This window comes from Apis florea, unplaced genomic scaffold (assembly GCF_048593485.1).
Source record: "Apis florea isolate Af1SG1 unplaced genomic scaffold, ASM4859348v1 contig_2748_pilon, whole genome shotgun sequence".
In the NCBI taxonomy this organism is placed as follows: domain Eukaryota; kingdom Metazoa; phylum Arthropoda; class Insecta; order Hymenoptera; family Apidae; genus Apis; species Apis florea.
In genome coordinates, this window is record NW_028256636.1 from 305,032 (window position 1) to 331,610 (window position 26,579).

A 26,579-nucleotide genomic window follows, 5' to 3' on the forward strand; every position below is an offset into this window, starting at 1 on the left:
GGATACTTTGCGCTTTATTTATTACACTGTCTAGTGTGTGTGTGTGTGTATTTTTTTAGAATATTTTTCTTGCGCGTTGAGTTGGAAATGGGATGATAAACATTTTTAAAACGCTATGCTTTTTAAACGGTGATCTCTATTTAAGCGAAATTATTTTAAATCGTCGCGTTTAGAGAAAAAGAGAAAAACTTTTTAATGCTTCTGCTCTTGGAATTATTTATTTATAATATTTCAATTTTATCAAGAAGGTAAATTTGAAAAAATTTTGACTTTACTCGTGAAACAATTCTTGGCCGACATCAAAAATTATATCATCACGGTTGAATTATCGATAACGCGTCGTTGTTTGAAATAACTTAGCTTCAAAAATTCTGCGACTCTTTGCCTTCAAATATTTACGCCGGAGAAAGGGAATCAAAGATGCGATCGTTTTTCGTCAAAGAAAATTTGCATGCTTTCACGGAGTTGAAAAATCCGATTAGTAAAATGAGTCGATAGTGTATAATTGAAACGCTAGAATATTCCCTTTGTCTCGTCGTTCGATCCATTTTCTTGGCTTAAACATTTTTATCTTCGTTTAAGTTTACAACGCGTTGCAAATGTTTGATTAAACAAATGCGTCCCTTTGTGCGTCCCTAAGTGTGGAAATTCCAACGCGAATAAATGTATATTACCTGGTAAAGCACGATTGAAAAAAGGAGGTTACTCGTGGAAAAGTACAAGCTTTCCAGTTTGACGACAATAAATTTTTTATCAAAGTTAAGAATAAAAACTTTCTCTAAACGATAATTTTTCGTTTCACGCGAATCACCAACAATTATGAATCGCTCTCTTCGTCGATGTAGAAAGCTTTTTTAAGAAAAAGAATAGCGCTTCGAGAGTAAAGATATAAAGAAAAAAATATACAAATATAACATGGTAAATACTACGAATATACGTAAAATTTAGTGTAATCGTAAAATCCTTAAACGAGAATTCTAATACAGGAACGTACATCGTTCGTAATGGTAAGGAGATAAAACGATCTTCAAAATTATGAATTCTTATCTGAACGCAAAGATGCCCGATTTACCTCTATCCGGCGTACACATCTTTGTGTACGAGCACTTGTACTATCCTCTTTTGGCATAAAATTTCCTCTCCGCCATTGAAATATTTTTATTATTTAATTCTCAAAATAAAAATCCTACCCTCCCCCCTTTCTTTTTAGTTTAAATTTAAAACGATAAAACTTTAGGGTTCTTCTGCATTTTCAAACGACGCACATTCTTTCACACATCCGTTACGTGTATCATCGCGCGTTCACGCAATACTCAATGATTTCCAAGCAAAGCCAAAGAATAAAAAGTTAGATGGAACGCTTTTCCAATTTTTTTTTTTTACCATTGCTCACTTTATGATAATATTCTCAATAAAATCGATAAGATACCAAGCCTCTAAAAACGCCATACCAAATACGATAAATCCTAACCTCTATTCTCAAATGAATGCGGAAGAAAAGTCGATCCCGTTCGATCTCGAAAATTGGAATAACTTTCCAAGGAATTTTTCCTCGTCGATAATTTCAATTGTGATACTCGATACTCCGTTTCCATTTTTCCTCTCTCTCTCTCTCTCTCTCTCTCTCTATCCACACAGGCGCAGCGACGCGAGCATAATTAGTCTGGCCACGATCAAAAGCGTTCCTCTAATGCCTTCGAGCGAGCGCGGACCGAGCGACGTGAAAAACATTCGATCGAGCGCGCGGAGAGGGGAGAGAGAGAGAGAGAGAGAGAAACAAAGGAAAGAAACAAAAAAATATTTTAAATAAAATAACGTAGCGCGAGAAAAGTCCCGTAAATAGCCTCTCCTATCTCTCTGTTTCAACTTTTCAACACAAGGATAGCCCAACTCTCCTCCTCCTCCTCCTCCTCCATTCCTCAGCGCGAAACATCGGCCGCTTCATGACCAAGAAACACTCGAGACTCTGTAGGAGCGTGATGTAACCGTCCTCTCCCCCCTCCGCCCAAGTTCGAGGAACCCAATAACTGGAAAACGCAGCGAAGCGTGCAGCGCTTCGATTCTCGAGGACGGGGACGAAAAGGGGGAGGAGAGGAGAGTGCGTCCGCCCCCGGCTCCTTTTCTCCTCGGGCGGATATCGTGCCCGGCCGCGGCCAAGGGGAAAAAGGAACCAGGTCGGTGGAAAACGAGCGCCTCCTCCCCCCTCCTCCTCGCTCAGCGTTGTTGAATAGAATTCGCGACGCGGGAAACGGAAAGATAGCCGTTGTTGCATCATCTCGCGCTACTCACCGGCAGAGGAAGTCTCTCTCGCCTAAACAGAGCTCGAGACAGTGTTGTCGCGAGGACGCGTTCATGGTTCTACGTGTGTGGCCCTGAAGACGATGCCCCTGGACCCTGTCGATGCACCAGGCGCGTTCGCACGGTTTCACAGCGAGGCAGCTCTTCTGGGCGTAGATCGTGAACACTGGGAACTGGGATTGCGAGAGGGCACCTGGAAACGAACACACACATATATATATATAAGGATAAAGTCGAGCGAACTCTTTTTCTTAATTATTTTGTGTTATTAAGCCGAATGATTTCGTATTTTATCTCTAATTTTCTTAAATCATAATATCTGTTTTCTGTTTCGAAAATCAATCTCGTCCTATTCTTTTAAAATATTCTCGAATACTCCGTGAAAATAATACTGGAGGGGAAAAAAAAAAGAAGAAAACAAACGAAAGAAAAATTACATTCGCCTTTCCTCTCTCTCTCTTTCTCTCTCTCTCTCCCCCTCTTCTTATCCCTAAAACTCATAAATCCCACAGAGGGGCGAGAGCCACACCCTTACTTCCCAATTTGAAATTGATGCCGATCCTCTTCACCCCTATCTCGAGCGAGGGTGGCTCGTTATTCTTTCCCTGTCGATCCGTGACTCGAGTGGAGACAGAGGGAGTCCGCGCGTTAAGTGGCGGAATAATTTCTCCCGCCCCTTCCCCTCGTTGTCACACCCCCTTCTCACGAAAATCATAATTAATCTCGGCGGATTGACGCGCTCGTTGAAAAACTTTTCGCCCGCGGGTTGAGGGGTAGTGCAGCCGAAACACGCCGCAACATCGATCTCCCGAACAGGGGAGGGGAGAGCGCTAAAGATATTCAATTACCCGGTTATGGAAAAGGATAAGGCTGCTTAATGACTGTAGCCAATTTTAATGAGCGGCTGGTGACCGCAACGATAACCGCAACGTTAAACGAACGTTCCTTCGTTCTGCGGCTTCGACGCCGGCACAATCGAGGGTAGATAGAGAGGAGAAGACGTTGCTCGTTACGGGGTAAGCAAGCGCATTACAGTAATCAACGGCCACTTCCGGGGGAGCCTATATGCAGGGGGGGGGAGGCAGGTAGCATTTACTCTCGTTGTGAGATGCGGTGGCATCACGAGATGATAATGGAGCATCGTAAATATTTTAAAGGTATACGAAGAATTTTAGATTTTTGCATTGTTACATGTCTTTCTATCCTCGAAAAATGGAACCTCTGTCGAGGATTACGAGAAATAATTCGTAATGCGATTTTGGATCTATTAATTTCTGTAGGAAATTTTAAGAGGGAGAGGAACATAAAGTATTTCTCTACAACATTTTTAACGCGTTGAATGTTCCGCAGGAGGCGAACCTCGCCTCCCCCCGTATCTTTCTCTCCCCCCTTCCGTATTAAATTTCTAAATATAATACATCATAACGAATTTTCTTCCTCAAAGGACGGTTTAACCGGTTGGGGCAAAAAATTTTCATCTTCGTTCTTTCCACCGGACCGGAGAAGAAAATTACGGCAAAAATTCGCGGACGAGGAAGGAAGGAAGGAAGGAAGGAAGGTTTTTTTTTTTAGAAAAGAATACGGTCTCCTTAATTATTTTTCGTTATCGTCATCTTTCTTTTCTTATCAACACGACCGACTCAACGGGTTAATTAAAAATCCGTGGAGCTTATTATTCCGTTCGAAACAAAACACGATTTATCAATTAACGGTGCTGGCAAGTAATCAGCGGTTTAATCGATCCGAAACGTAGTTGCACGCGGTGTTGGAAAAATGAAAAAGGGGCCGTATGCTATTTGTTATAGGATATAAAAGTTCACTGAAATTCTATCTATAATTTTATTATTAAGCGTTGCTAGCAGTGTCACTATTCTGTAGTTGGCCTCCTTTTATTTGTCTTCGATCGTCAAAAATATATCCATTCAGCTAAATCAGTATATTTCTTATTTATTGTTCACCACTGCATAACCAACCAACACTATTATTGACCGTATCATAATCGTTTCGTATTTTGGTTCGTTTAATCAGCCCCACTATTCATTCTCGCCGATGAAAAATATCTCTCCTATTGCTGCGCAAACTACTGTTGCAATACCTGAACCGTCCAAATGCGTGATAAATACCGGTCGTTAACCGGGGCAAGACTAATTCTTGAAGGGGAGTTTAACTTTATCGCGAAACCGTTGATGCTATTAATTTCGAGGAATCGATACAATGGATTATATAGTTTCCGAGATTTTATATCTCGTTTCAAAAATATCCTTGAATTTACAAGCGGAGATACGAATATTTCACTTTTAGCCAAGAACCGGCCTCTTCGAATCGAAGCGAACAATTCGATCGAGCCAGTTCTCCTCTGCCTGGCGCGATAAAGATAAAAAGAAAAATCTTGCAACCTGGTAGCAGAAAACTGGCGCAATTTATCACCCGGGGAATACAAATTGCTCGTTGAGAGTATGAAATAAAACAATAACCGGCTCGAATCGAAACTGCCAATCTCTCTGCAAGCACGACACTCTGGCGCTATTCCAAACCATCCCTTACATCCTCTTCGTCCGGGGATGCAGATTCCAGGCAAAGATTGCGCGCAGTCATAAATCTTTTAATTTCTGCTCCTCCAACGTATCGAGTTCATTTCTGTCTGCGCGTTATTCGCAGTTTATCCGCGCCTCCTCGGAAAAATTCTTCCCAAAAGAAGAGGGAGACGTGCCTCCTTCTCCCCCTATTTAACCGAACCGAAATAGCTTGGTATCGTCATAAATCTGGCGGAGATTTATCGAGGGATGCACCCTCTTCCTAGGATTCCTGCGCGAGGAACAACAAGGAGGAAGCGGAGAAAGCGGAGGCCTCCATTGTGGGTTGTCACGACGAAAGGGGAAATGTGGAACGGATGGTATTACGGAACCGAGGCGATCGGCGCAAAATGATGCGAGGCGAACCCCGCCTATGGATAAGGAGAGGCAGGCTACACAGGTTCAACCTCTCCTCTGCGGTGGAGAAACAGTTCGATTTCTGATATACGAGCCGCATTTAGATACGATTCAAGCGAGACCACGTTCCACCGAGTCTCTCTCTCTCTCTCTCTCTCGCTGCGGACTTGATGTATAATCTCGGTTTTCTTTATCTGCAACTTCCCTCCTCGTCCCGCCAAACGATCGCCGTGTTATTTCTCTTTCTGTCTACCACAGCCGCATTCTGGTACTTCGACTTCCATTCCGCGAACAAAGGCAATGAAATTCCTTCCTTACGTGGACTTTCCGTTCTCGCGCCGCGCATTCCGATACGGGGTGGTCTCGAGGCGCGGGCTCGGGATATTATTAAAATTGGCCGGCCAATTCAGCGAGGCTTGAACAATTTCTTCGAGTCGAGAATTTTCTGGATAAGCGTGAAGGGAGACGTCGAAAATGTTGGAAATATTCGTTCGATGATGCTTGTCGTGTATATATAAAGCGTTTCTATGGATAGAATCTCAGGTTTTATCCTATTTACGTGTAATTGGATAATCGAGATAGCGTTGCAGGCGCTTTCGGCTCGCATATCCCCCTTCCTCCCCCCTCCCCTCCGTCCTTAGGGTGTCTTAACGGTTTCCGTTATAGAGCTGGTGATTCTCCAGAGACTCCTAATTTGACTTTTCGATTTCAACGATTAATATCCCTGACCCGGTTTCATTTCCCCCGTATTAGAGCCTGGTATTTTGTTCTTATCATACGAATCTATATTTCAAAATTAATCGAGGGGGGGGAGGGGGGAATAATTCAATCAATGCGTGGATAGTTAATAGAAATCTTGCATCAACACATATTTGGTTCTCCAGCGAAGCTCGAGAAATATTGAAAATTTATTACAGTTATCCAAGCGTGTTTAATAATTATATACTTGATGTAGCAATTATTATTATTATTATTAGTCCGTTTGAAAAATATCGCACGGCATGAATTATTCACGAGTATCACGAGAATAATGATTAAAAATATCGTATTTAATCGTTACGTTACATTTACTATCGTGCCGATTAGATCGAGTAAATGGACTCGAATTGCAGGGGAAATAGAGTTGATCGAAAGGAACAATTGCGAATAATTACAGGTGTTAGAAATGCATAAAGCGATATATTGCACACTTATCACTCCGCTCGCGTGATTTTCAAACGTTGGTAGATGAGCACATACGGTGAGAAGTGGTTTGGAAATCGGGTCGTGTAACAGCTACGATCACGCAATCGTCACATTTATACGCGTGAAGAAAAAAAAAAAACGAAACTTTGAATATCTTTCTATCCTCCATTTTTCCGAAATATAATTATAATTATAATTATTAACCCTTCTCCTTCCTCGAGATCGTTTACGCGAATTTTCCAACTTTCATTTTTATAAATTAAACATTCTTTTTTATGCAACAATCGGATCCTTGCATTTGCACCTTTGTTTTGCACAGAGCATAATTGCGGCCGGTCGTTACACGAGCTTAACGTGCCGTGTAAACTCACGGTTTTTCGAATGGCCAGCAACCGGAAGTTGTACGATTGTGCTCGGTTTCACGAGTTGACGCAGATCCCCAGAGTGAAAAGAAAGAAGAAGACAAACTTGAGGTAAAACAGTTTGGCAATAATCGTGCTTTTCTTCTTCTTCTTCTTCTTCTTCTTCTTCCTGCGACACGAGATTTGATTTGATTCTCTATCATTCATTTCTGCAACTCTAATTTAATTAATGCTTTTGCTAAATTCGTGGATAGAATTGTATGGAATAATCGAATGTGAGGTTTTTCTTATATTATTGTATATAAAGAGCAGTAAAATCAGAATATTTTCGATATCTGAACACAAATCAAGGAAAAAAAAAAAAAGAAAAGAATGTTGCAAGTAGTAAATAATATTTACACTTTTTGTTACTCATCATCATCATTAATTTTATTTAAATATTTAGTGATGGTATTGAAATCATAATATACAAATTACGAAGAGCATCAATTATAGCCTGTATTTATTATTAGATTCTCAGAATTGGAGAGAAAATCGAAACCGAAAATTTATGTTCTTCTCCGCTAACGAATATTCTCCCTCTTCTTCATATTTCGTCCGATCGAATTTGACCATGGGGCTAATATGATCAAACTGGGGACAAAGTTTAGCATGTATACGAAGTCTGAATAAGAAAAATCTGCTCCTTGAATCGGCGCCAACATTTTCAATCGCCCTTTGCGCTCGACAGAGGCTCTCTTTTTCCCCGCCTTCTTGTCTGCTCGGCAGACAGTGATGCAATTCGAGGAATTGAATGCATTCGTACTTTTAACATCTCTCCACTGTCGCTTGTTCTCCTCGTCACTCATCACTTTTCTTTTTCCTCTTTTCCCTCTTTCTTTCTTTCTTTCTTTTTTTTTTCACGAGGATACGTTCACAACCACGTGTCTTCGAAATTTTACTTTCAAAAAATGTCGCGCCACGACATTACGTATTCCGTTGAATTATTTCGAAGTTCGTTCGTTAAATCACTTTAACAGGACATTTGGAGAAAATGGTATTCCCCTCTCATACATAATTATGTATATTTCCTTAATTTTCTATTATAATATGATTCATATAATTCGTAAAAACTAACATCGTTATTCAATTTCAACATCACGTAATAATATTCGTTATTTAATTATTTCAGTATCCTTATTTTAGTTGAAATCTCGTTGATATAAATTGAACGGAAAAAGATTTCCATTTCCAACAATTATCTGAATCAAGCATAAATCCACTTTTTCCTCAATTTCTACCGTTCGTTAATATCGAGAGAAAAGCATCACCTGTTCCTTCCAGTTTCAACCGCCAAATGGAACGAGCGTTCTTTCAACCCACGATAACGAAACAACCGAGATCCATCCTTCCATGCCGAAAATTGTGCGTTCCTGCTCGTGGAAGAATGACCACTTTTTATCGTGTCTCTAATTTGCGTGCATGCACCCCCTTAATTCGAGCCAAGAATTTAATACGCGAAACCACGCCTAGGAGAGCAAACAACCTATATGCAAACGGTGTCGTTCGAGGAGGACTCGATAATGAGATTACTTTCGTTGCAATTTTTGTCTTCTGATATTTTAATTACGATAAAATTTAACAATTTATCGAATCGTTAACTAAAAAAAATATATTTCTAATCATATTTCCAGCTTTGGATAGAAATTAATCTCGTGTAATTTTTAACAGTTGCGAAAATAAAAGATACGTTGGTTAACAACGATCAAAGAGGATTCTTGAATGAGTATACAATTCGAATAATAATTCCGCCCATTAGATCCTCATCGGTCTATATATATATATATATATATACGCGTCTTACGATAATCCGGTATTGAAAGAGGCACCACTCGACTCTCATCCGAAGCAGTTCTTCCGAACGTGTACAACGATCGCATACACGTGCATCGATTGTGTAGATCCTCGCGTTTAATGGTGTGTTAGCAAAATCCTTTGCCCGACCATCTCTCCATACACACGTGGTATTTGTCCGATCCGAACGTCGGGAACTTTAATACGCTTTATCGAAGTACAATTGGATAGGTCTGGTATAAGAGATGAGATAAATAGCCGGCCGGTCAGGTATGACGAAGTCAATGACTACCGGTTACATCTTCACGACCGGCAGTAACCTCTGACCATCGCGAATGACTGTGCAGCTTTGCCAATAATCGATTCGGAAGCTTTCAAAGATTTGCTCCGAGCACGATGACTAAACGTCTTCTCATGGATGTCGCTTGTAAATTCTAAACGGGGAATAAAACAGGTAATTGGCGAAGGATTGTGCCACGTTTTATAGTTCGTCTCGTAATTCGACGCGGTATTGTGAACAGGTGATTCCTGTCCTATTAATAGCGTTTCAAACGCTATTGTCTCGCCATTGATTATTTTTAACGGATAGGATAGTTTTGCAGTTATGCAAATACCTGGTGTATTTCGATACGTTGAGGTTTCGAGTGTTTAAAAAAAAAAAAAAAAGAAAAAGATCTTTCTGAGAATTCCTTCGAAGGATTCGTCGAGTATATTGAAAATTATAATCGTTGCAAGCCGAAGGGAAAATATTAATTAATTAAAATTCCGCTTAGAAATCTTCTCATTCTAGAGATGCTACATATTCAACGCAATTCCGATCTAACAACCCAACATCTTCTTGAATATTTAAAACATTCTTGATCACGGTGTATCACAATTTTAACTCAAACATGCAATATAATTCATATAGTTTCTCTTCTACTAAATATTCTACTACTAAAAAGGGGAAAAAGTAAAAAAATAAAAGAAAAGGGAGCTAGAATTAATCGAATAAAAGTAAAATTTAAAAATTCTTTCCCCCTTAAGATTTTTCGCTCAAGTTGCCACATACATATTCAACAAAAACATCTTGAATATTTAAAACACTACTTTACTACCACCGTACCGCTCGATCATTGCCCAAAAACCAAATCAAATAAAAACAAACTTTAAAATCTTTTTTCATCTTATTCAACGAAAACAAGCTTGCTCCCCTCAAAAACGATAATTTTTCATCATCGAAAAATAAAACGAAACGAATCTTAAATCCAAACTTTTAAATCTTTAATCATCAAATGGATTCTCGAATGGACACGAAATTCGCGTGGCACGAAGAAGGCGTCGTCGGAGGTGTCTCTTCCTGCCTCGGTTATCTCCGACTATTAGCGCTCCACTCTATGCAAATTCAGCAGCAAGCTGTAGCGGTGCTGTTCGAACGGACCCCATAAATTCCCTCCGACACGAATGATCCCACCTCTCTCTATCTATCTGTTTACGTTCTGGTGCCCTTGGTCGGTTTGACGACACCAAATGTATATATATATATACATACACACACACACCAAGGTATTCGCTTACACGCACTGCCCTCTATATGCGCGTCGAAGTGGCGCGGGCGCCCGTATCGCGACAACGAACGCATTAACACGTTCGATTGCGAGGTGGATCGGCCACCTTACCGCGTACGAGGTGCCAATAGCGTGTCAGAGGGGGAGGCGAGGGTATTTAGTATTCAAAAGGCGTCATCGGGACCACGCTTACTTCCCACGGCTATTTGGAATCCGCTCGGTGTACACTGTTCTTCAGGTATTCAGTGTGTAGACACGCGATTGGAGCGCCTCTCGCGGCGTGGACACACGAAAACGTGGGTGTACGTGTGTCAATGTTGCGTACGAGGTTTTTGAACCCGTCCTTTCTAACGTTTAAGCGTTTAAGGAAAGTACAAGAGTTCGAGAGGGTGGATTTGCGATGGTGTATATATAAGAATGAATGTTCTTTTAGGGTTTACGTGGTGTAAATAATAATAAACGAATCGGTCGTACTTTGATCAATTTGAATTACACGAATATAATAATAGGTAAGATTTTTCTGTTTGGCGCGTGAAATAGGGAATTAAAGTACTTTGTATACCGTAAAAATTAAACAATTTAACGATTCCAAAGTTAAACTGTTACGGGTCGTTTGCCACAATGCCAATTGACGGTTGAAACACGAACCGTGTTTCGGATAACTACGTTTACAGTTGGGTAAACTAATAAATGGCCATCGACTGATACATTGCCCTCGTATGATTTAAGTAACGGTAACAGTGGTGAAATTTATTATTCATTAAAAAGTGGTATTTAAATAAAGTATATAGTGTACTGTACTTAATGCACTCTCTCGTATTATTCGTAATCCATGGTATGTGATAATGGTGACACGTGATGAGCCATGTAAGGCTGTAATAACATAGCCAGTTGAGATATCACGGAAAGAATATTACGTTTTGTATAAACATTTCTCTCTCTCTCTCTCTCTCTTCGCGCAGAATTCAAAAAAGGAAACTTTGGTTGAAATGTGCAATGTATATACATATCGATGAGTTATTAAACTGAACTCAATCTTACGTCTCTGTTCATCCGTTATGACGAGGATTGCATAAACGAGAATGATGAAGCTTCGATTTATATCTATATGCCTTATCGATAAACGTTAACGTGAATATGTTTATACAGTGTCCAATCTAATAGATAAGATGAAACGAGCATTCGTAATTTATCGAGTCACCATTATTTTATATAGAGCACACCTTTTCTCTTTTATACCGATCTGCATAGATTATCATTCCACGTGACGTTTCCAGGAAGGAGAGGAATGTATCCGTTAGCTCATAATGCTTTCACAATAAAGTAAAACGAATCGGATTAATCACGTATAAATTTAGGTGATGAGTAACGGGATCTTCCTACACTTTTAACGGTATAATTCCACGCGTCGATTTTTCTTTTCTCTTCGGCATTACAATTTCTCGAAATCAACGTAATTAGTATAAATAAAGCGTTTCACTTCAATAATCATAAAACAAATGATTTGCGATCGTGAATACAACATCGTTACTCAATTACAAATATATCTGAATTTACACGTATTTTATTCTATTTAACGTAAAATTATAAGATCATTAACGTTATCAATTGATAAATTATCGTGCAATTCGTGTCATCCCAACGTGACATCTAAATTATAATTACAATATTATTAGAACCATCAAAGTGTTTAAGGCAAGAAAAATTATACAAATACAAAGACGTTCTCTAAAAAAAGAATTAAACGGAGCAATCCTAACCTAACCGTTACTAGTCCGGCAAAACCAACCGATCATTCGTGGCGCTATCATCGTTGCTGGCGTGTTTACTTCCGTTCACGGTCCAAGTCGTTCGTTCCTCAAATTAACCTAGCACGCTCGACAACGGTGTCTCCCTCTGGCGGGAGAACCGTGTGTGAAATTGACTCGTGAATTATGTGTAATTTGTCACAGTAGTCTGCTGGCGGCGCCGAGCCTCGACTTCGCGGTTATACCGATGGCTGCACCCAACGTAAACGATCCTGCATGCATGCCGCCTCGCGTGAAGCTCGCCCTTCCAATCCTCGCAATAAACCTTAGGCGACACAGACGACAAGAATTCGGATTACGTGTTCATCACGGCAATCGGATTAAGTAATTGATGATACTTCACTCGAATAAACGATCGAGTGTTCTCTTATTGATTCTCCTTTGCCGGAGGCGTGAATTTATTAAGATCCAGTGATTTATACTCGAACACTTTTTTGGAAATAAAAATTTCGGAGAATAAATAATTAAACTTTCACTCTTATATTTATACTCCACGATAAATTATTTTTGCTTATTTCGTATCGTTATTATAAATGTACGACTTCTTTTACGATCCTACACACAACATTTCATCGATCAAAATATCGTAATACTTCGAATCGCAAGTATACAGTCGAGCAATTAGTTCCAGCATAAATAGATGAAACTAGTTGATCTCTTTCATTTTCAACTTCCTTTCAGCAATCCCGGAATAATGGTGATTACTTTCTAATGGGTTCCAGACTCGTCAAAAGATCGTGGGGGGGCTGCTCGATGACACGCGTAAAAACGTCAGGGTAGGGTAGGTTTTTCGTCTCGATACGAAAATCGTTATTATTCATCGAGGATCTCCCTTCCCCGTGGCATTATGCACGTGCGGCTTTATGGTGTTGCAACGCCGCGACCGGCTGGTATGCGGCCAGGCCCCGTTATACAACGATGGTTCGATGGTGAATAACCCGACGTAACGTGGCGAGTGACAGTAAATAACCGGACAATCAGATCGTGAAATCATTTCCTTGATCTTTCGTTAACGCTCCTGTGATTCCTTCCTTGAGCTTTCGTTCTGTATGGTTGCGATCATGGAATGCGCCCGATGATATCCCGTGTCCAGAACGAAACAATTTGTTGCCTTTTTATCCGATTTACCAGTTGGAATATTTCTTCGAATTAAGATTATTAAACGGAGAAGAATTTCTAAGAATGGCCTGAAACGCGGTTTTCGATAAAGAAAGTTTAGATTCAAATTTCATTTAATTAAAGTTAAATTTCACGAATGTTTAATTTCCATTTCTGAATATCCGGTATGGGATGAAGATGGGAAATATAAAACGATGCTCGCAATATGAGAGAAATTTCTTAGGTATGCTCCAGCTTCATATTACTTTATCATTTCGCGTACTACTACGTTTCCTCTCTCTCTTGTTTTTCATCTCTGCCATTTCTCTTTTTCCCTACGACGCTCTTGTTCGATCGAAAGAAAAAAAAAATTGCCTCTCTTGTAAAACGATATTATTATTATTATTTTCAATTTTTTAAAACAAAAAAAAAAACACCACTCTTGTACATTAACACACTCGTAAACAGATTTCCCGTTTCTGTCGACACAATCGTACCATGTCATTCAAGGATAAAAACGCGACGAAAAGTGTGCCATTTCATCCGTTTCTTCATTTTTTAACGTGAAACATGTTAACGATTATATATAAAAGGAAAAAAAAAAAGAAAAAGAAGAAGAATAGAAGGAATTTTCGGGACAATCTAATATTTCTCGACGCCCCCCTCCCCCTCCCCCCTTGCCCCCTTAATACCGCACAACTTTGCCTGAATTCTATCGGATTCCGTATCCGCCGACCTTTACCGGTGTTGTCAACCTCGTTTGTCGCAAGGGGAAACCGACTTAAGCTTATAATCCTCTTTGATCAGCAGTTAGAATTTAACGGTGGCGCATACGTTTCGAAAGCTGGTAATGCTAAAAGCTGAAACCAAGCCAACCTCCCCGGCCGGGAATATTTTATGCATGTGGTGTGCCCCGCGCCGGAAATTGAGATCGCCGGTTTCAATTTGCCGGATAACGATCGTAAATTAGAGCGGCCAAGGAATTCTCTGTGACTTGAAGCCGCCAGTTGCCCGCTAAATCGTACGAAAATTAACTTTACATGCGCGTGTACACCCCTCCTCCCCGCCGAGTTTTATTTATTCAAACAGCTCGTTTAATAAACAATTTCCCACGAGCCTCCCGTTCCCCCCGACCAGCCACGAGGATGTAGCCTCTTCAAATCCTCCTTATTGGAACTTTAAATCTCTTGGACACCGAGAGCGCTAACTTGAGTATCGAGAGTTTTATCTCGAGGAAGGGAGGGAGGATTTATCCAATCGTTGCAAAAGTTTTTCAACGGGATATTCGTCGCTATTTCTCTTTATCGGAGGAGGGAGTCAAGCTTGGTCCTCCCGTACAGGCAAGAGAATCTCTCAGGCTGCTCCGTTTCGATTCGAGTTTAAATAAAGGAACGATAAGAGTGAAAAATGGGTGGCTGGCATGCTCAAGAGTGGATGTAGCTGTGTATATTTCGAGCGACTCTCGAAAGAGGGGGGCAGAGCCGCCCCCTTTGTCGAGGCTTCACGCGAAGAGGATCAACCGCGGAATACCGATCGAGATGGGGACAGGGTGGGAAAATCGGTTAGAAATCGGTGTGCAAATTTAATGTGTACTCGACTTTGCCTCGTTCTTCCTTTCTTGATAATACGCTTGTGCATTGTGGATTCGAGCAAGCGTCGATAATTATTCGGAACGTGATTATGGAATTTGTGGAATTTGAGTTAATTGTATTAAATATGGTGAGACATTGGATCTTTATTACATTATATTTTTTAATTATATATTAAAGAAATCTTATGTTGAAAAATGTTCAAATGGATTTATAAGATGTTAAAATGTTATTTTTTTTGAAATTTTAAAAATCTATGGATTTTATAAATTTTATGAAATATTAAATATATTTTTGTATCATAAATGATCGAATATTGTGCCAATTGTGCAACGTTGTTTCATCGTTGACACATTATTTTTTTTTTTTTTAATATTAACAATCGGCGTATATTTCGTTTTAAGCGACGTGATATTTAAATAATCCTCTTGTATGAAAAATAACAAATTAATGTAAATAATTATGTATTTTTTATCATAGCCCTCTTAACTCATACTTTTATTTTATATTTTATTTCAGCGTAAGAAAATATTAATAATAAACTGTTTCATTATTTTATAAATTATAATTGGCAAATATACGTGATGTCTTTGTATTTGTGTTCCAAAATAAAACATTTATTTCAATTTATTTTCTACTTCATTTACTGTACTACTTGAAAGTACTTTTTGAAAATCGAAATATGAAATTTTGTTATGTATTTAGCACAATTGGAAGGGGACGTGAAGTGTTGAATTCATGCAAATTCCCATTTCAAGATTAATTACGATGATCAAAAAACACGCGGAAGTGGTTAATGATACACTTTTTCAACGAGGCTACATTGGACATTGATAAAAACATGACATGTATCGACAAAGAAAAAGAAATATTCGATTCTAGGGGGGGAAAAAAAACCTTTGGAATGTTATATTATTCGTTTCATTTAACATGGATATAACATGGTATCATTTATTCCGGTTTTTCTGCAAATCTTTTAATGGCGAGAAACTAAATACTGTGGATACCAGCAAAAATTAGTCGGCGGAATTCGCCGCTGAAAGAAACGAGAATTTTTTTGAAGCGAAACTCGTGAAACCGTTCTATGCTAAAAATTATCAAATAAAAGCAAGAGAATACAGATGTTAAAAAAAGAGAGCGAAAAGAAACATTAATTTTACGAATTTTTAAAAATCAAAATCAATCTTACTTGATTCTTCCAAAACGTAAAATCTCCAAAAAATATCCCCCTCCCCTCCTTTATTATATTTCTAATTTAACGAACAATCCAAAATAAATCACTTCACGAAGAAAATAATAAAATAACAAACACAATAAATTCAACTTCATCAACGTACTCAAAAAAAAAAAAAATTCTTGGGGAGATGATGCATTCCCAAAAGAAGAGAGAGCCAGAGAGAGAGAGATTATTAATTTCGCGGATAAATCCGTCAAGCAATGAAAAAAAAAAAAAGAGGAGAGGAGAGGAAAGGTCATCCTAGCCTGACCTCTGTTACTCGCGTGCTACTTGGAATAGATTATCCCGCGACTAATTACCGCCTCATGCTCAATACCGGTGGTGTATATAAGAGGATCTTTCGAGGCGGAGAGACGGGTTCCAGACGAATGAGGGGAATGTCGGAGGGGGGGAGTGGGTCGGTTAGACGATCCTATCATCGAGTAACGGGGCCCGGGTACAGAAATTTCGTGATCGTGACGGGGAGGGCGCCGCTGCTGTGTCGTCATTGTGTCCCATCGTCGATCACCGCGGGGCCCGCGGTTACACGGGGTCCTGCGAACCTATCTCTGGTCCCGTTTCACGGGGAAACAAAAATATCCGAACGTGCAAAACCAACCTGGCTGACGAGGATTCCTTCCTTCCTTCCCCCGTCCCGTTTAAAACCCACGTTAGGAAGGAATTTCCATGTGATACGAGAGGAGGGAGAGGGGTTTACCTAACCGCCGTCTCTTATCAATGTGCATACATCTTAGCTTAGCTTGGCCTGTATCACGGGTATGAATAATGCTTGTAACTTTAGATCTAACGCTGTTTAAACCGGAGGAGGGGGAGGGAAAGGAAGAATTATGCGAAGCCTTTTATTGAACCTCTAGCCCCGGGTTCCCCTTTGGCTACGCGCCGTATTTCCTTTCCTTATTCATCCTGGATAATGTATTTATTCTTTTACCTCTCTCTCTCTCTCTCTCGTGTTTTATCGCTGTCTTGATTCGATGGGGAATTTTAGACGAGGATAAAAGATCAATGAAGATCGCATAAAGATTGGACTAATTTTCTTAATATCACGAGTTGGAAGATCTTGAATAAATAGAAGAAATATAGAAGAATGTAGAATTATCAATATCTCATCCGATGAGATAATATTTTGATGCTTGTATGATGTGCGTTAATAATTAAATAAGCTTTTTCTTTTTTTTTTCTTTGTCACTAACCAAAGTTCACTAATTTGATTAAAATAAAAAATAAATAGAAAAAAAGCAATTAAAGAATCTCGTGTAAATCCGGTGTAAATCTGCGAACCGTATCGGCCAACAATGGAAGCAACGACCGTGAAAATTAAAAAGTCTCAATACCGCTAAGAGACACATTATTTCTGGATCATTGTTACAGGAAGCTCGTGTCAGGAAGTCATCAAGGCGTAACCATGTCAATCGCATCCTCCGAGAAATTCGAGGCGCACGATCGATCCATCTTTGCTCTTCCACTCGCCATTTTTTTTCCTTTTTTTTTTTTTTTTACTTTCCTTCCTTTTATTCCTTTCTTTTCTTCGTGAAAAATACCACGGAAGCAAGCACGCTTGACACGGCCGATTTTACGGTGCTCGCTCAAAGTGGTGGCGGTAATTAGCTTTCTAAATTCGCGATACATAACGTCCAAGTTTTAATCGGGTGTCGAAAAGAAAGAATGGAGAGAATAAGATATGGTTAAAAGGAGGAAAAAGGGTACTTTGTCAAACTGTCTTAACCGGTGTATCTCTGTACGGCAAGCCTCTTTCCGAATCTTTTGCATGTTTATCGTCCCTTCCTCCTTCGACCTTTTTTCAACTTCGTCGTAATATCAACCCTGCTCCTCCTTTTTTCTTCTCGGTCTGCTCATCATCATTACGCGCGAGAAATTCGATTTTTCTGATACAAGGGCAAAAAAATATATCGTGGATGCTCCCTTACGTTTCCTTAATTATATACGCGCCTCTGCATAAATAACACGCAATAATTGATTTCGCGATCACAATATCGGTCGCAATGTAATTGACCGATAAAACATGCCTCGCCGCGTTGTATCGCCCACGTGTGATTTATAGGTTTGTGTAGGGGGATACGTGTATGGATATTGCTACGAATGAATCCATCTTCCAATATTCTAATAATATATATTTTTTAATCGAAAAAGTGGTAATATAATCATTACTATTTTTGCATGTAAACCATTCTTTTTTTCCTCTCGATAAAATTAGAAATAATTATATTCGCTCAATCTTGATAAATTCACTCCTCAATTTAAATGGAAAAATATTTCCAGTCAACGAGCAAACGCTATAATTTCTGTGTATTACATTATACACTCTCGGGAATGGAGTAATGGAAATAGTTTATCGTGAAATAGTACTTTTTTTTTTTTTTTTTTGATCGAATTCGTTCCAGTTTGCAAACGTTGTTTTCGGCCCTCTCTCTGTTTTCTGAAAACTGATTGGAAATGAATAAAACGAGCGAATCGTTCGCTCGATACCCGCCATATCTATTCTTCATCACACCCCCTGCAAATTTATGCATTTCAACGATCCTCCTTCCGAATAATTCCTCTCGCGAAACCCATCGAATTCTCGAACTCAACGTGAATTTGAGGCGCAACAGAAACGACGAGGGAAATTGGTTTTCATTGTTGTAAAAGCGTTCCCCCCGATTGTTCAAATTCAATTCTCGGCTCTTTCTTTCTCATCGAATTCCATTTACTTTCTTCTCGATGCGATTATTCGAAAATTTTCAAAAGACGGGGAAGAAACTCGGTTGCTCGATTGTTTAAACGATATAAATAATAATATTCGACGCGATAAACCGCGCAGAGAGCAAGGTGGAGGAATAACACCGTTTTTCTGTTTGGTGCGCCAAACTCATTTGCTATTTAATTAATGCTTACAGGTCGGCCAGCCACGGACGCGTGGTTTATATTAATTACACCCCGGAAGATTCAATTAGCGCATTTCTCATTACACTTACTTATGGCCGTGTATCCATTATTCATGAGGAACCGGCGCGGTGAAGCCGCCTTGACAATGCATGTGATCGTTACACGGGTATTGTTGCAACTATTTTTCTCCTCCTGCATGACATTCGATGAAAATGCAATCCGAACACACGCTCGACCAGGTGAGATTGCTTCGTTAATGAAAACCTCGTGTACGAGGTGGGTTCATTGTTAGCGTTACCGGGAATTTTGCTTGTTACGCGGGGTAATCGTTAACCCATTAAGCGTTTAAAATGTTTTATCCGTTCTGCCCTCCCCTCTTCCGTCCCTTACGCGAAATTCTATTTTCTTATTGTTAAAGGAAACTCTGCTCTGTGAAGGTGGAAGTATAATTAGCGTACTATATATAATTGAATTCCGCTTCCGATATACCTTCAGCTTGTACTAATAAACATGTTATCGGTGTTTGGATCATTTTCAAGCAGAGCGTTGCACAGAGAATTCTCTCGTTTGATTGTTAAAATTTCTTGTCTGAAAATTTTGTACTCTTCCTGTGATATATCGAGATAAAAGTTTTTAAGTTATTTTTAAAGAAGGCGATTACTTTTTTGTTATTATAAATGTAGGGAGAGAGAATTTTTAAAAGTTTTTGGGAAAGATCAAAAGTTAGTTAGTGTGTATATATATTGTAAATAAAAAAGTTTGAGAAATATTTCTATTTTTTTTATCGTTGTTTCATATATTGGTATTAAGTAAGCGTATGGATTTCTGCAAAAGATATACTGCATTCGAGATAAGACAAGTATATTCGACTGTTCCATATATTCATAAGCCAATTTTTATATAATATATTCTTCGTAATAATAAATATATATATACAAAGTTATTACTATATTATTTAATGTTGCGTTAGTTAACGTTATTCGTTATCTATTTTAAATTATTTTAATAAGGAAATTCTTATGCTCCGTTTTATGTATGATTTATTATTCCTTATAATAAAATCGTTAAATTATTAATTTGTGAAATTAATTGAAGTAAAGTTGTACGATACTTGAAAATGAATCATATAGTATACTGCAGTATCTCGTAACATATATTTCATCTCATTCATTTTACCTTCTATATATTTTATCTGTAATAACTCTTAACGTGAAATTTAATTAATTTATTTGAAATTGGCGAAATTATTAAATTGTTAAATTATCATCGAATTCATTGAATTATATCAACGAATAAAATGTATAATCATAGTATAATAGGAGGATGAAGAAAAATCTTGCTTACTTTTTTTTTTTTTTTCCATTTTGTGAAGATCTTTTTTGCGTTTCAATAATAAAATTTCTGCTATAAAATTGCAGATTATACAAGACATTAATGGAAGAAATAGTGGAAATAGATATTTAAGAATAATGAATCATTAATCTTCGAATGAACATTCATCTGAATATATCAATTCCAAATTTTTCAATCCCTTTTTTTGAAACATTAGATACTGTAACACATTCTTGCACACTCTACTTTCTAACTGGTCATCTCTAATTACACCTCTAATAACACGATATATAAGAACACCACAAGCCACAACTCTAAACCAAATTATATTTTTAATACGCGTTGCCAACTAACTTGGATCAACTTTCCTCTAAAACTTTTACCAAAACAATTAATCTCCCTCCCTTTTTTAATCAAATTCAAAGAAGAATTCCCCGTATTTACACCGGTCACGGGATACATTTTTCCCCAATTCCATCCTCTCCTCTCCTCCCCTCGATGATAATCCAATAATTCGTTTTTCTCGCAACGAATCTTTCCCCACTTTTGCCAGGATGCTTTAAAGCATATTCCAGTTTCATCCTTTCGAGAGCAGTGGCGAAAAAATGATATTCTCTCTCGATATTTTTTTTTCTTTTTTTGAACTCGTCTGTTTTCTTTCGTTCTTTTTCTTTTCTTTTTTTTTTTTGAAACCATGTACAACCATGCGCGGAATTTCTAGGCTTTTTCTTTTTTTTTTTTTTTCCACGCGAAAAACCCGTTCAAACGAGAAGAACGGAGAAGGAAAAGGAGGGACATAAAAATGAGCGACTTGCACCGGTAAAACTTTAACACGTAATCCGTGCGACGACGCTCTTCCCCGGAATGGCTTAAAACTGTCTTCGATTCGACGCCTTGGAGAGGGCGACGACGCGATTGTTGGAGTAGGTCGAGGGGTGCTTGACAAATCCCCTTCGACCGGCTCTCGATATTTCGCTCTCGAGGAACGTTTTGTAGAAAAATCAACTCGCGCCGCGAGTGCGAACGTTGCTTCGTACTTTGCAAGAATTTAAATAAGATCGGAGGGAGAGTGGAAGGAAAGAGGGGGGAGAGAAGGACAGAATCGAAGACAGATAGAACGTAAGGTGATTTTGAATCGACGTGGCTCAATCAAACGGTTTAAAACGGAGGATCCTCTTCTTGCCTCGAGTGTCTCTGTGTACAGTGGAGGAGTACGTTTACGGATAAGTAAGATTTCCGGGTTGTTCTTTTAATCCGTTACGTATTATCTTCTTTTTTAATCAATATAAAATCGTCAAACGTTCAAGAGTTTTCGTTACTTTATATATATATATATATATAATTTTTATAAATTTTCCTCTGCTTTGATTCTTTATTTTACATCGATTACGAAAGAATCGATTAAATTTATTATTTAAGACGCGTATAAAAATAATATTTTTATAAAGAATTATTGAAAGATTGAAATTATTTTGCGTATTTGTGGAAATTACGAGAAAGAATGCGTTTGATACAGAGTGTCAACAATATTTTAGGAAACAAGGATGTTTGCAGGTATTAGCCGGGGCTGAAAAAGTTGCGGATTTTTCGACACGACGGACAAAATCGATACGGTGGGATATTGCGATTCTATCGGCAAACAAGGATTACGATATATACCTGGACGTATAATCCGCGAAATAGACGATTAATAACAATCGAATATACGTTCGAAAAATGAAATACGAATCGGGAAATTCTATCGTCGGATCCGTTAAAAATGGTTAAAAATGCAAGAATGCACTTTGCCAAAAAAAAACACCCTTTTTTCGACACAAATTCGTTTCGTTGCCTGTTCTAATTCCTATATTTCCTATAATTATTATTATTACATAAATATTCTATCTCCAATTATTAATATTGGAAAATTCCGAATTTCCCAGAATCGCCCCAGAAACTAAATTCCATCACAACGATCCTCCAAGTTCACCCTCCCCTCCCCCCCTCCTTCCTTAACTGCCGCTAATAACGATAAATCCTCAATTTCAGAATTACCAAAGATAAATACCTCCATAACGATCCTCCGTCCCGTCTAATTGCTCTTCGAAAAGCAAATTTCGATTCGGATTAAAATTTATAACCTTGCGCAACAACAGCTCCCCAGAAACTGGCGGGAAACAGAGTTCTCCCTCTTCAACCCATCACCTCGACGCCAACCCCTCTGATAAGCCAATTACAAATAATCGCTTTCCCTTCTTCTCGACCCATATTTCAACGAATCGAACAGGCCTATCCCCTTGTTGTTGCAAATCAAGGAGCAAAGAGACAACCTTCGCGGAAATTAAAGGTAAATGGGACGCGCGCGCGCACCGATAACACACGCGCTTCGAATGTGGTACGTTGCCACGTTGACCTCGATCTCCTCCTCTTTGCCCGACCTTCTCGACGCATACTTTCCTTCCTCGCATACGATCGACACACACAACCCGTCCGAATATCGTGTATCGAACCCGTTACGCCTTCAGAGAGGCGGCTCACGTGCCGCATAAAAGCGGCGCGATGACCGAACGACACACACGTCTATTTTATCCGCGTCCATCCGCAGGCATTTAATCATTCCGCTTCGTGGAATTTCCTTATCCGTCAACGGGCATACATATATGCAGGGACCGCGGTGGATGCCGTTCAACGTCGACGAAACGGGAGAAAGACCGATTGCCTCCTCGTCTACAGGGTGTCACACTTAGTTGTGATCATTTAGAGGACGAATTATTGCACGTTCGAATTATTTCGCTGAATATACTCTTCTTTTCTTAATTGGGAATACTTGCGGAGAAGCTATGGTTTGAATTGTACAATGGAATATATAATATGCATAGAGCGTATTCGTATCGTAAGGATCGTGTTATAATAGAAAATTCGCGATATTCGTCGTGTAAAAAATATTTTGAACGAGCCACCCTGTACACTCTGTTGACCCTACACGGATGATAGGGTATCCACGCGCGAGAGTACGTACGATAACGATTCAATCTTACCTGGATTGCTGTCGGCGTTCGAGCTGAAGAGAACGCAGAGGCCCGTCTCGTAGTTCACCGCCTGGCAGGAATCGTTCGCTTGACAGGTCTCCAAGCAATCGGTGAGCATCAGGGTTCCCGGTATGGACTCGAGCATGTTCGTGGGCGCGGTGAACACGTAGCCGGTGACCAGCTCGAACCCGACCATTTCTGGGTCGCACTCGTCGGAACCGGCCGATGGCCCGGTGTAATCTGGCCCAGAAAGCCCCGATGGGACCGCAGATGGGGCCGGTTGGTCAGCCGCGTGCGTGGAATCTGCGGCTGCCACGCGACCGAACCTCGCGATAGCCTGCACCAGCAGCAATGCCGTGATGAGTCTTGTCATCGTGCCGCTCCACCTGTTACTCGATCTTCAACTGTAAAGAAGAAGAAGAGGGAAAAAAAAAATGGCGATGGTTATTTTGTCGAGCGGATTCTTTCGTTGTGTGGAAATTTTTTTAAATTCTTATTAAAAATTCGTTCTCTCGAAATTATACGTTCGAAGCTTCGTTCAAGTGATTTTTTTTTTAAATTAACGTTTATAATATTCGTGTTGAAGGAATATTTTTTTTCTAAAAATGAGACTTTTTTTGGGGATCGATTTTACATACGGTTGTGGCGGTTGTTTTATAATTCGAGTTTATTTTTTTACTTTAATTAGAAATTCAAATATTTCCCGATACAGATCTGAAATGTTATTTATCGTCAGGATCTATAAGTAAGATCGATTCGTCCCGACACTCGGTGTCCGTTTTTCAACCCGTTCAACCTGTTCCCTGAATCATCCTTTGCAACGTGGCAGATCGTATAACGTAAAATTAACGATTATTCTTTTTTCGCTGTTATACAATTTATTTGCATACTAGCCAGGTTATAAATAGATATTGCAAACAGTATGGTTTGAGGACGGGAAGTTGTTGGAGACTTTTGATTCTTGGCCAAGTGCCGTTAATCATTAGGTACTTGTTACGTGAAAGTGATCATTTCTGTTACATTTTGAATTACAATTTTCTCATCACACGACGAAACTTGTCCAAGAACAAGTTTTCTTTTTTCTTTCCTCCTCCGATTCTTCTCGATTCGACACCTCGCCACGTTATATATCATTTTAAAAAAGTGAATTCGAAAAATGATTACGCAAAAGATTAACACGAATCGAATATCCGTTCTCAACGGATATAATAAGAGAGACGCGATCACAGTTTAATCAACCCTTCTATTCTTTCCATTCAATTTTGATCCTCCTACACCTCCACCTCGTAACCATTGAAAATCGATCGAACAAATTGTTCCTTCCACGAATATTCCCATCTCTCGTGCCCACATGCTATTCCCTTCCCTGTAAAAACACGAGTCGTTCCATCGACTCGAAAAAAAGAAGAGAAAAGAAGAGGAAAGAGAGGGAATAACATCTCGCATACCTCTCCATTCCCATCGCGCGAAACTAAACAATCGTTCTTACTCTTCGATCGTCGTTTCACGCGTGTTGGCGCGCGCTCGAAAATTCAACACGAAACAATAAGTATAATAACAAGTCCCTAAAGAACACGTTTCATCATAGCACTCGTTCACTTCGTATAAATCACCAAGAAAATTCAATCTTCCCATACCTGTCAAAATTACGTTACTCGAATAAATCCTCCCCCTCGAAAGACGACCTCTTCCTCTTCTTTCCACCCGATCGAGGATATATATTCCACCGCGTGTGCAGGAACTCACTCCTCCCAGACTTCCTCCTCGAGGAAGAGGAAATAAAATCGGTTGCCGCGCGCACCGAATAACGCAACGAAAAAACGAGATACACAACTCGTGCACGCGTAGGAGGAGGACGTACAGATTTCACAGAGTTCGACGAGCCCGCGCGCGTTACCACGTACGCCTGGTATTAAACTGGCCGATTTGCAATGATAATACGATACGAATACCTCGCGAGTACCCGCGCTGCAGGGTATAACGACGTCGACCGGCTGGCTCTTAGGCACTGGGTACACCTGGCCGAGCCGCGGCGCACGACTCTTCCTCGAGCTCACCTGAGAAGGGGGAGGGGGCAGTGGGACCGCTGCCGACTAAGGAGGACAGAACGGTACGCACAATTCGATCGCGGCTTCGACACCATTGAAAACAAGCCAACCTCCTCCTCCTCCTCCTCCTCCCTCCCAGCCACCGTGTCCATTGCCTCCACCCGAATTCTCCCCCCATCCCCCTCCATCCCAACCTTCCCCCTATTCCTCTATATCTGGTGCACGCTCTGCCGACCCCCCCCCCTCCTCTCGTACCCCGGTCGACGTACCCGATGATAGACCCCGATTTCGTTCACGTACGAACGCACGTATTTTCACGGATCGAACGCGGTGAAATTCTTCTATTCTTCTTCTTCTTCTTGGACGGGAGAGAGAAATTTATTACGTTATCCTCTTCCTCTTCTTCGCCATAATTTGAGCATTTGGAGATAATAAGAAATTTCGTGGATCCACTTTTCTCTCGAGGATCGCGAATTCACGCTAATGAGTTAATGCAGGGGGAGGGGAGGATACGCTCGTGACGTGTACACGGAGGGGGGGATTGCGAGTGTGGAAAATTTATTGAAATTTCTGCGTCGTGTACGGTGCCCCCGGTCGTTACATTCTACGCATAGTTTCGCGATACATAATAATCCGTGTATATATATATATTCCCTTCGCGGAATAATTATAAGCGCGGCTGTTTTGTTGTCCATGCATCTTTCGTGAAATTATTGCTCGCGTACTGAATCGTATTAACCCTTATTCGGCCGCTGCCGCTATTATATCCTACGTGAACGTTTTCCGTGAATCCTGTGTGACGGATGTAAACGGGGGCAGGGATAAATTATTTATTCACTTTTTTTCTTATTTCGAGATATATAAGCAAGTTTATCTATCCTTAAAAGGGGAATAAATAAAAATCAATATACAATGCAAATAAAATTACAATATGAGTGAAATATCGAGGAAATAAAACGCGGAAAGGTATCAGGTTAACGGGAAATATAATTGAACCTCTTCTCGAATCCCGAATTATATCCGTGGACGAAGTGATTTCTCGCCCGAAATGTATCCACGCGTAACGCCGTAATGTAACGAAGGTGGCAGCGTGTAACCCAGATCGGGGATCGCGTGTTAAAATAAATGATAATTATCGGGCAGAGGTGGATACACACGCACACACACACGGCGGTGGAATGCGGGTGGGGAGAGGTGGGGAACAGGAAAAGCAAGGGGATCCCAAAGAGAGCAAAATCGGGTGCACGTGTGAACAGTGCGACCTGAGCGGGCGTCGGTGTCCCTCTGAGCGTTATATACCGATTCACCGCCGGTGCTTAGACTCTGGCTTCGACGTGGAAGAAGCGAAACGAGCATTGGCCGCCACCACCGCCGCCACCGCCGCCGCCGTCGAGGAGGAAAGAAAGGCGGGACGAGGAAGA

At 40.0% G+C, this 26,579-nt stretch overlaps 1 protein-coding gene across 1 annotated transcript in view; it reads right to left on the reverse strand.

Moving 5' to 3' along the window:
* neo (ZP and PAN domain-containing protein neyo) overlaps positions 1–25,120 on the reverse strand; it is a 72,981-nt gene extending 47,861 nt beyond the window's left edge. The window contains exons 1-3 of the mRNA XM_086907120.1: positions 24,748–25,120; positions 23,120–23,514; positions 2,290–2,491 (exon numbers count right to left, since the gene is read on the reverse strand). Of these exons, the coding sequence (XP_086763246.1) occupies positions 2,290–2,491; positions 23,120–23,483 (566 nt within the window). The 5' untranslated portion in view covers positions 23,484–23,514; positions 24,748–25,120. The remainder of the gene's footprint in view (positions 1–2,289; positions 2,492–23,119; positions 23,515–24,747) is intronic.
* Positions 25,121–26,579: the final 1,459 nt, after the last annotated feature.